Consider the following 10,850-nt stretch of genomic DNA (forward strand, 5'->3'; position numbering starts at 1 on the left):
TTTTATATTTTTAGTCTAATATACTATTAATTATATTAATATTTTTTGTATAATATACATATATATGTATAACTAAAAATTAAAATAGTAAATTATTATATTCTTAATGGGTTATCGGTTAACCCAATAACCCAATATTAAAAAACCAATAAGGAACCGATAACCCAATAATTTTTTTTTGTAAAACCATTAAATAACCGTTAACCCAATAACCCAATAACAATAAACCAATAACACTTTTTTCGGTTCGGTTTATCGGTCGGTTCGATTTTTGCACACCCCTGGTATTGACACAATTACGCTTAACAATGCTAGATATAATCTATTCTTCCTTAATCAATTGGAAAAATTAGTGGCTCGTTCGTTTTCCAACTTTGCCGGCATTACTCAATGAGTTATTGCTTATCACATGGTAAATTAGTAAGGTTGAAGTCCTTTATTTGATCATGCAAAGTAGGTTATCTGAAGGTCAAGCAGAGGGGATAACTCAAAATACTTGGAAGGTAGAAGCCATCAGCTAAGAACTATACATGGACAAAGGTAAGCGTTTAGTCTACCTAACCTAATTTGCTATCTCATTTTTCAGATTTCCGACAGAGTTTTCTGCGATTACATTGATCACTGTATATATTTGTTTGTTGGTGATGCATTCTTCATGTAGCCCGTGATAAATTTCTACTTTATGTCTTATTCCATTAGATTTCTTGTAGTTATCTTTAAATGTTGAGTTCAAGTTAGTCAAAAAGTTGTTACTGCATGATGAAATGCTTATGAATGAGTGCCACTTTGTACAGTTGTTTGAAGTTTTACATATTGAACTCTTCTAGGATATGTATATTACTTGGTTTAGAATATGCATATTTTTTCAGGAAAAATTGTGTTTACCCTTCATTTGCAATTGGAGGATTTAATACTCGTACTGAATTTTAGATGAAGGAATTTTTGTAGCCATGATTAATTGGACATCTGGGTTTAACAGGGGCTACTCTTGAAGCTGGAGAGGGCAGAAATACTGTTGAACTCGTGAAATCAGCATCTGAAAAACATCTTGACCTTTTGAGGCCCTCAGCTCGATATTATTCAGTGTCGAAAGGTAGTCTTTTCTTAAATTTATAAGTAATAAGAAATTTTATAAAAGCTTGAACTAAGCCAGTGCATCAGGCGTAATTACAAGCCGTGCAAATTCTCTACTGTGTGTAGCATTGCATGAACATCTCGTACAATGACCAGTTTGCACCAAAAAGCAAGCAAAAAATAAATCCATTTTTGAGGCGGTTAATGTTTCTCTTATTGCCTTAGAATATTCTGCTATTTCTTTCAAGCCAGACCATTCACCAACTACCATGACCTGAAGTATAATGTTCCAAGTCTTTTGAGAATTCTTGCATATGCCCTTCTGTTCCAGCACTGCGGAAGCTCTGTAATGGAGCTAGGCATGGTCCAACACATGCCAAGTATTGTCGAAGACATGCCCCATAATTGACTTGTGACCCGGCAGTACAAAAAAAGGTGACCGACTTCTTTAGGTCGTTCTTCACACAATGGGCATTTGCTGCAAAGTTGAAATCCCCTCTTTTGATTGTTTACTTAAGTGAGTCAAGCATCCCTAGCCAAATTCCAAGAAAGGCAAGAGACCTTCAAAGGAGTACTATTGAACCAAATCTTTTTCCAAGGCCATATAACCCTGTTGGTGTCAGATTGCATCACAATGTAGCAATTTCCAACTGAAAAAGTCCTTTGGAGTGCCCCTTTTTTTGAGAATGGTAAATTTACTTCTACATATTCAATAGGTGTACTACAACAAGTGTAGTCCCCCTTCACAAAAGTTGTCACTTTACAACGTCCTAACGTATCTAATTACAGCCAGTCAATTGCATTAAAAACATCCTCTGTGCTGTCTATAACTACTTGTTTACACCAAAAATAGTAAAGGCCTAAGCAATCTGTCTTGATCTTCTGTATGTTGCTCTTTTTGCCTTCAAAACATCTCTGATTTCTCTCTTTCTATATGGTCCACCAAATACATGCAGGAGCCATCTTCCATCTCTCATCCTTTCCCGCATTACCATCACTGATCCAACTTCTTAGCACCTCTTTGATTCTCCCAGGTTTCACCCACCTGATCTTTCTCTTGTGGATGAACATTTGCCACAGCTGGTCTGTCAATACACAATGTAGAAAGAGATGGTTGACTGTCTCTATTTGTTCTTCGCATAGATATCATCTAGAGCATAGGTTGATTTTCCTCTTGTTAAGGTTTTCATGAGTGAGGACTGCTTCCTTTGCCAGTAGCCACGTAAAGTAGTTTACCTTATGAGGCACTTTGGTCTTCCAGATCATTCTCCATGGCCATCCTATCTCCTGAGTATTTGTTCCTGTCAAGTCTTTGTAAGCTGACTTGACAGTAAAAATACCTTTGCTGTCCACCTTCCACACCAAACTGTCTCTTTCTTCTGTAAGATTAAGGTTTTGAGGGACTGTATTCAGAAAAGCTGCTACAAAGGTCATCTCCCAATCATTTAAGTTCCTTCTAAGATGAAGGTTCCACCCTTGTCCTGTCCATAGTTCAGCCACAGTAGCATCCTGAGCTTGGCTTAAGTTGTATAGCTCAGGAAATGTCTGCATCAGAGGCCACTGCCCACACCATATATCCTTCCAGAAAGCCACCTTCTCTCCATTACCAACCTTGCAACTTGTTCTTGTAGAAACTAGTTGCCATAGGTTCCTGATGGATCTCCATACACTACAATTATAAGGAGTGTCACCTCCTCTGTCATCCATCTATCCTGCATGCCATATTTTGATCTGATCACCTCTTTCCATAGAGCTTCTTCTGGGGATGCAAACTTCCATAACCACTTCATCATCAAACTCTTGTTGTGTGTGTTCAGTTCTCTGATACTTAAACCCCCACCTCTCTTGCTTTGGATCAGCTCCTCCCACTTCACTAGGTGATATTTCTTCTTGTCTTCACTTCCCTTCCATAAAAAGTTCCTCCTGATTGCATCTAATCTTTCAGTCACACTAGCTGGAGCAGGGAAGACTGACATCATATATGAAGGGAGAGAATCCAACACAATATTCACCAAAGTGAGTCTGCCACCTGAGGATAGGTACTGACTTTTCCAGTTTGCCAACTTTTTTTCACTTTTCTCTATCACACCACTCCATATGTCCTTTGATTTGCTCTGAGCTCCTAAAGGCATGCCCAAGTAAGTTGTTGGGAGTTCACCCACTTTTCCCCCTAATCCTTTGGAGTGCCCCTTCCAACTGATCGGTCAACTTTGTTGTGATCCAAAACTAGCCATTTTCTTTATTTTTTGGGATACCATGACTATTTTGGCCTTCTATATTCTGATCACAACCTGGATAGCTCTCGGTGGACATATGTTTTTTTTTTATGACAAGGGAAACAAGGGTGCGCACAGGGTAAAACCCCCACTCCTATGCAATAGCTCGCAAACCACATAGGAGAGGTAACCCACACTAGGCAAGCCCGGTGCGACGAGCTCGACCCAGAAGGCAAACCCCTTGCTTTCGCTTGCAAGGGGTTTCGAACTTGAGACTTCCAACATGGAAGTCCCAAACCCAAACCACTGGGCCACCCCGAAGGGTGGTGGACATATGTTTTTCCGTTATGCTTTTAGGTTATCCTAGGAAGATAAACCCTATTCCCATGACAATAACTTGTATTTGTGCCTGCATCCAATAAATGCTCGCAGATTGAAATGCTCATTTCTATTATGTGTGGCCCATATAGATCAGGAAAAGAAGTAGAATGCTGTTAGAATCATTTTCTTCATAAATTTCTATCTATGGAGGTTCCCTACCTTTGTCTTATCTATTGTAGCTTCTGCAAATCAGAAAAACAAAAAGCTGTCAATGTTGTTTTCTCACACTCAGCTAAAAACGCAGAATTACTTTAGGATTGAAGTACATTGAAATATATCTTTATCTTTTCATGTCACAAGTTTTACTTTCATTCAGTTTCTTCTTTGAGGCCTTATTATGGCTCTTTCACAGAGTGAGGATAAAATATTTTGATACATGTTTCATAAGAAAACTATTCTGATACCTGTTTTTACCTATTTAAGTTTTCTGGTCTCTCTCCCTCTCTCCCCATTAGCATTGTTCATAGGTTTTCTTTTCCTTTTGTTTGGGCTGTTGGGGTTAAGGATCTTTTCTAACTTTATGTTCAGTTCCCTGGTATCTATTGTAAATGTGAAGACATGTATTGTTGTAGAAGTTCTTCTGAATTTGACTCAACCTTTTTCTATCTACCAATCATCTGTCCACACTGAGACACAAAATATTTAAATAACTGAGGCAAACCAAAGTTCTGAGTTGGATATACCATGATTATAGGGCAAGCAGGTGATGCAGAAGACCGTGAGAAGGGAAAGTATACCTTGATTAGAGATGTAGAGGACATTCAAACAGGGTTCTATGATAAACCTCTTCCTTGCTTTGGTTGCGGAGTCGGATGGTTTTCGTAAGTGCTATTATAAGTCTCAGTTACTCTCTCTCTCTCTCTGGAAAATCTGATTGTTTATTATTATTACTAGATTTCTACTGGGATTTCTATGCCCGTTGATGTGGTATTATGCCACGATACTTTATTTTGGAAACTACTACCGTAAGGATCCTCGAGAACGTGCCGGGCTTGCTGCATCTGCTATTGCTGTAAGTTGATTCATTTCCCCCTTGCTAAGCTTTTAACAAAATAATGGATCAATCAAAAGATGGAAAAAGTAAATGCTTGAGATTGCATTTCTCTACCTTTCTTCTTTTCAGTGACCCTTGAATATCTTTTGCTTCTCTTGATACCGTGTTAAAGCGTTAAACAGTCCTAACAGCGTTTAGAATTTACTCTTATGCAGGCAATGGTGTGCTCTGTTGTCTTGCTTATTATAGCAGCAACTCTCTTCTTGTAGCTTCTGCGATGCAAAATTTCATACTAGCCATAGCTATTATGATCAATGTTGTTACTTGTTCTGTAGTCAAGTCAAAAGCCATTTTCGGGTTCAAACTCTCCAATTGTAAATGTTCTTACGAAGAAAAAAGAAAAATCTTATACAGAACTATACACATGAAAAAATCTACCTCCTTAAGTGTTTTATCCAGATTTATTATTGAAATTGCTCGTTTGTATGGATGATTTTCCATGTTAAAAGTGCTGTAATAATACTATAAGATTTATGTGTACGACAAGTTAAACAGACTCTCCTTTTAGAACAGAAAGAGAGAACCCTTGCTTCAGTCTTCCATCCATTAGATTTTTACATCTCTCTGCTGTAAAGTGAAGTTGTTTCCAGTCAATGAAGAAAGGGAGGGAGGAAATTTGTGTATTAACAGGGGTGTATGTCATCTGTTGAATCTTGAAATAACAATTTCCTGACAAAAAATCACCTCCATTTATAGATAGCGACGGTCTTGCAAGTGGGTTGTTGCGATTACAGGTCTAGGTGGTAACGATACCTAGATCGGTGGCTTACTTTCTATGTAATGGGGAAGAGGACCGAAATGTGCCACTAAAAGCTGCACATCTTTTTCAAATTTCCCAACATATAACCACTTGAGGGACAGAACAGATATTGGAGTTCATTTTTTGGCTTAGAGAGCCACCATCTTAACAGATTTTGTCCTCCATAGAGTTTCCAAGCTACTAAGCTCCATCACCCTCTGGGGCCTCAAATTTCCTGACTATATCATCAATGGGCAGTCTATTGCCTTTGTGCCAAATTTTATTTGCTGAGAGAGTAAAGTTCTTACTTTGTTTTATAATTTGCCAAGCAGACATACATACAAGTAAAAGAACCATCAGTGTTGCCAGTCCATATGGGCTGGTCCAAGATATCACCTTCTGGGATGTCCATTAGTGATCTCATTTCATTAAAATGTGAAAAAAAATCAGAAAACTAAGGTTGGGATCAAACAAAGTTTTGGTGAAGGTATTTTTGTCCTGAAATTCTGAACGTTTAGGTTTCTAAGGTGGAATTTTCTTTCCAAGTTGCTCTTCTGCAGCAGAAAATAGTTTTTTTTTAAATAAACACTTCTAATTTCCCAAAATCTTCATCAAACATGTTGAGATACGAGAATGATGATGATAAGAACTTGACGCTCTTCATAAAGGTGAACACACAAATTTGCTGATAAACCAACAAACTTAAAATAAAATCACATAATGATCCACGACAATTTTCTTACAAAAACTATTATCTATAATCTAGCACAAACAAAATTTCGGAACAGACTCCTTCAAATTGAAGTAGAGATTAATGGTATGAATGAAGCTTGTTTTATAGCTTTGGCCCTAGATTGTATTCTTTTTCCTCAATAGATTGCCTAAAACAATGGTTGTAAAACTTATAGGGCGTCTGAATTGAAAGAATTTTCAGGAACTTTTGGTTGCCAATCGTACATATTTGCCATCAACAACGAATTTAGAACTTGAATTTATCTGCACGGAATAGTAACAAAGAATCACATCAGTACCGTACACATTTAGCCAAAGGATTCAAAGAAAGAAACACTCATGCGGTTTGATAGGGATTTAGCTGACCTTATGCTCAATTGTGTCATCTTCCACCATGCCAGACTCATTCACAGACTTCAGAACGATCTTTTTAAGCTTCTTCAACTTCAGAACTCCATCAGAATTCTGTCCCAAATGCAACAAGAGAGTAAGAGAAATACCAGACAATACATATAATCATAAAATAGTCTCTAAGACGTGACATAAAGAGGAAGAAATGCTCATGAAGATGTATATGAAAGAGAAGTTGCAAATTAGTGATGAAATGGGGAGAACACGTACAGATTTCAAAGCTGATGTGATCAGTTTCTTCCACTTTATCTTCTTCTTGCTGTCGTTTCCGTTAGACCCGTCCACGACAGCTTTATCTTGCTTCACTGTTTCATTTTTGGCTTTCTTCTTGTGTTTTGTTTCCTGTTCTTTTTCGACCTGGATTACTTCACCATTATCTAATTCAGCAGATAGCTTGGCACCACCATTTTCAGATTCCCTGTCTTTCCTTTTCTTATTTAAGTGAGAATTATCATTTTCTGCTTCTTTTGAGTTTTGCTCCTTCAATTCCTCACCTGCTTTGTTCTCAGGAATCTCGCTCTTTTGATTGTTATCATTTGAGACCTCCACACCACCGTCAGCTGGCTCAGTCTGCTTAGCAGCATGGAAAGCTCGTGCCTTTGCTCTATGTTTCTTACCTTCAGCATGGAGAAGTAGAGTCTGCTTGCTAGTTGCATTGGTATTACACAAACTGCAGATACAACATTTGAGGTCAAATAAGGATGAATTATAAAAATATTAGATAAAGGGGAAGGAAGAAAACATTAGAAAAGAAAATTAACAAATGAAGCATCAAAAACAAGTCTCGCAATCCACTAATACAACTATACAAGCCAGTAAGAAAAAAGGAGGGAAAAAAGGAAGAGATAATAAGGTAGGAAAGAGAAGCAGTTACAAAGTTTCAGATAGATGAGGGGATAAGAGGCAAAAGACCATTTTGACTTGGAGTTGGTGATTATAAACCAAGATTGGTAGAAGACAACCTATTGAGCTACAAATAATATTCCCGTTGCAGCAACAGTGCAATAAAAACATTTAACTGGGACAAGGATGATCTGATCTGTTTCAACAAAAGTGTCATTTCATGTCAAGCAATATCCATAACCTTTTTCTTCAATTCTTATAAAAGCTTAATCAACACGACAAAGATAAAAAGCTTCACCAGACCTACAAAACCAAGGTGGACGGTCTGACAATCCAACATTGATGTCTACATCAGGCTTTTGCTTTGCATCTCTGCTGGGTTTGACAGGAGCTCCATTTGAAGCTTTTCCTTGGCCTTTAGGACCATATTTCTCCTGAAGAAAATACAAATCTGTATATATCAAAATACTACTTGAACAGACACACCACACTTGTTTCTCTCTCACTCAAACTCACGCACTGTTTTTGTTTTTCCTTTATCAAAGCAACTCCGTCCTTCCTCATCTCTTTCAACTTCAATCAATCAATCAATCAATCTAATAATTTTCTCTTGAACTAGTAAATTATCAAATCGCATTTGGGTATTATCGAATCTAATTCTCCATCTTTATTTTATATATTTTTGATGATAGTTTTCAGTTACGTAATTGGAGTTCAAAAGACCAACAAGATGTCCACAACTTAAGCCAAACAAATATAAACAAATAGGAAATAAAGCACACACATTTCTATGAGAAAATAGAGAGAAATGAGAGAGTTGAGAGTAGATATTCTACCATCAGCAAGTATGTTAAATTCTGGATCTTGAAGTTCCAAAATCCAGCAGCCTCTTTTTTTAAATATGCTTTGATAAAAAAATCAATGGTTAAAATAGGAGACATCCACATAAATGGTGGGTTTGAATTGTGTGACAAGTTTTTTGCTTTGAGTATTCCTAAAGATATCTTTTCAACAGCGACAGCAACGAAGGATTTCTTCAATCTACTGATGTATAATTATTTAATGTTTACTTCATCCTCTTTCTTCCAAGTTTCCATTGTGTTGCAATTGTAATTGGTTTACTTTTGTCAATTGATCATTTCACTAAGAGAGCAACTTTTGTTGCCTAAATTTGATGGGTTCTTGATTTTCTCATAGCAGTCATTACAATACCGATCATCATCACCACTATCACCACCACAGACCATCCCACAATCATTAGAGAACATACATGTTTATTTTTTTTTATTCAAATAATGATTTTATTTTATTAAATTTATATATTTTTAATATTTAAACTTTTTTATTTTTGAAAATATATTTATGTTTAAAAATAAATAAATTATGCACATTTTGATGTAGAAAAACAAACAGTCTAAATCATTTAATGTTCACAGTCAAATTCATAAGTCTTAATCTTAATGAAAACAAATGAGACCTGAAGGTGTGTTTGGTATGGATGAAAACATCTTTCATTTTTCCTATGTTTTGTCCAAACATTTTCTCTAGAAAAATAAGTTCCTAAAAAATGAGGAAATGACTTCGTTAATGGAAGTAGAGAAAACATCAAAACAAGTTGCATAAGTGTCATTCCAAGTTTATTGTCTCCTCTCCACTCACCCAATCCCTCAACCCCCACTTCCTTGACCATCCACCTCCGAATCCCCACTCCCCATCCCATCTCATTCCCGCCTCTATAGTGTTTTGCTAGATATCATATAAATGCTCTTAGGATAGTATTTTCTTGTTTACTTACCAAACACTAGAAACTAAGCCAAAAATCCACTTGTTTTCCAAGAAAACATTTTCTAGGAAATTATTCTCCGTATAAAACTTTTTGCATCATACCAAACACAAGAGTTGTGATATTTGGAACAGAAAATGATTTGCAGGCATGTCATATTTCCCCTTTCAATGGAACTTATTTTCCCTTAACCAAACAATGGAAAATGATTTCATTACTGAGAAAGAGAATATTTTTTCGGTAACCAAACACTGGAATATAATTTCATCAATGGAAATAGGAAAGTATTTTCTGCCATATTTCAAACACATGTAGATGAAATTATACATGAAACATTTAGTAACTAACTCTACAAAGAATTTGCAACTAGAGCGAGAATGACGGCCATCATTTTGTCGATTAAGCACTCAGCTACTAATTTAGAAAGATAGGTATGGCCTATGGAACACGACACCATTTGCAAATATTCCAGATACAAAAATTAGCACTCGGATCAGACATAGAAGCTGAAGCATCAGAATTTGGGTAGGACAAGTTATGGCACAATTAACTTTGGAACATAAAAGAGGCAGAGAATATTACCGCTTCAGAGATGCATTGGGTGTGAGTTTCAACAGTTTGACGACTAAAAATCTCTCCACAATCAATGCAAGATAGCTTAAGAAAACACAAAAAAAATAAACAATAAGTTAACTTGAATTCGTAATTGCAGTCAGAATCAATCTGAGTATGGAAAAAAAAGACACCTTAAAAGCAGAACAAATTCGAAAGTGGTTTGCCAATTTGGGTTTCTTCAGATTGTCTCCACAATCTTCACACTGAAACCAAACCATTCTGAACTATTTCAACTGGAAAACAAAAAATGGTGGGTGGTTAGGGTTTTAGGGATTGAGGAAAACACAAAGGCTAGCTATGGCGTTCCTGTGTTTAATCCAAAAGAAAGAGAAAACAGCGAACGAGGTGAGTTGAGTTAGTAGCATGGGCCATTGTTTCCTCAGGGCCCAAATATTACTCGGAGAAGTTCGGCCCGTTGGTCTTCATCATACATATATTTAAGGAAACTTGATTATACCTTATTTCACGCATAATTAGAAATTATTGAGCAACTTACAAAAATGACTATATTTATAGGGTTATTGAAATTCAATAGCTATAAGTATGTTATTTATAAAAAATGACTACAATTTATATCTTTTTCTAGCTGTATTTCTTTATATGTTTTATTTTTCTATTTATACACTAATACAGTTTTAATTACAATGAACTAAATAAGGAACATGTATTAATTGTGTAGCATATGAATACTTTGAATTCAAATAGGTATATCTATTTATAAGACTTAAAGTATTAATATATCAAGGATACAAGTATTTATAAAAACGTAATGTATTAATATATCAAACAAGGTAAAGTATGACAATTAACATATGAACACGACAATTTGAAAAATGAATACATTGTTGTTATATATTCAAAAAAAATGAATACAATATAGTATATATATGAATACATTGTTGTTAAACAAAAGATGGATACATTGGACAACATAAAAACAAGAAAAATGGATATACTTGGATGCACAAATCACCATTTCAACTTGTGTTAATATTACAATAC

At 35.9% G+C, this 10,850-nt stretch overlaps 2 protein-coding genes across 4 annotated transcripts in view; one reads left to right on the forward strand and one right to left on the reverse strand.

Moving 5' to 3' along the window:
• The window catches only part of LOC102593747 (uncharacterized), an 8,754-nt gene extending 3,495 nt beyond the window's left edge, over positions 1-5,259 (forward strand). For 2 of the 3 annotated variants that reach the window (XM_006342276.2, XM_006342278.2), the window contains exons 2-6: positions 458-540; positions 980-1,093; positions 4,366-4,492; positions 4,566-4,683; positions 4,881-5,259. In XM_006342276.2, coding sequence (XP_006342338.1) covers positions 531-540; positions 980-1,093; positions 4,366-4,492; positions 4,566-4,683; positions 4,881-4,934 — 423 coding nt within the window. In that variant the 5' untranslated portion in view covers positions 458-530 and the 3' untranslated portion in view covers positions 4,935-5,259. Of the gene's footprint in view, positions 1-454; positions 541-979; positions 1,094-4,365; positions 4,493-4,565; positions 4,684-4,880 lie in introns of all 3 variants that reach the window. The other variant, XM_006342277.2, reaches the window with a different exon arrangement.
• An 868-nt stretch (positions 5,260-6,127) lies between these two features.
• Positions 6,128-10,178, reverse strand: LOC102594512 (UBP1-associated proteins 1C). Its single transcript, XM_006342279.2, has 6 exons — positions 9,980-10,178; positions 9,816-9,890; positions 7,754-7,884; positions 6,818-7,277; positions 6,563-6,661; positions 6,128-6,460 (listed from the first exon to the last, which is right to left on the reverse strand). Exons 1-6 carry the CDS (start codon positions 10,064-10,066, stop codon positions 6,395-6,397), a joined length of 918 nt encoding a protein of 305 aa, XP_006342341.1. The 5' UTR covers positions 10,067-10,178; the 3' UTR covers positions 6,128-6,394.
• Between the last annotated feature and the right edge of the window lie 672 nt (positions 10,179-10,850).

The sequence above is a fragment of the Solanum tuberosum genome, unplaced genomic scaffold (genome assembly GCF_000226075.1).
Source record: "Solanum tuberosum cultivar DM 1-3 516 R44 unplaced genomic scaffold, SolTub_3.0 scf00037, whole genome shotgun sequence".
Lineage (NCBI taxonomy): Eukaryota > Viridiplantae > Streptophyta > Magnoliopsida > Solanales > Solanaceae > Solanum > Solanum tuberosum.

Bases quoted from the DNA above. Each gene is read 5' to 3' on its own strand.
- LOC102594512 (XM_006342279.2), bottom strand. From the start codon at position 10,066: ATGGTTTGGTTTCAGTGTGAAGATTGTGGAGACAATCTGAAGAAACCC. The intron at 7,885-9,815 runs GTAATATTCTCT...TATTTTCTTCAG, and splicing joins CCCAATGCATCTCTGAAGCG to GAGAAATATGGTCCTAAAGG. The intron at 7,278-7,753 runs GTCTGGTGAAGC...TTGTATCTGCAG, and splicing joins CGTCCACCTTGGTTTTGTAG to TTTGTGTAATACCAATGCAA.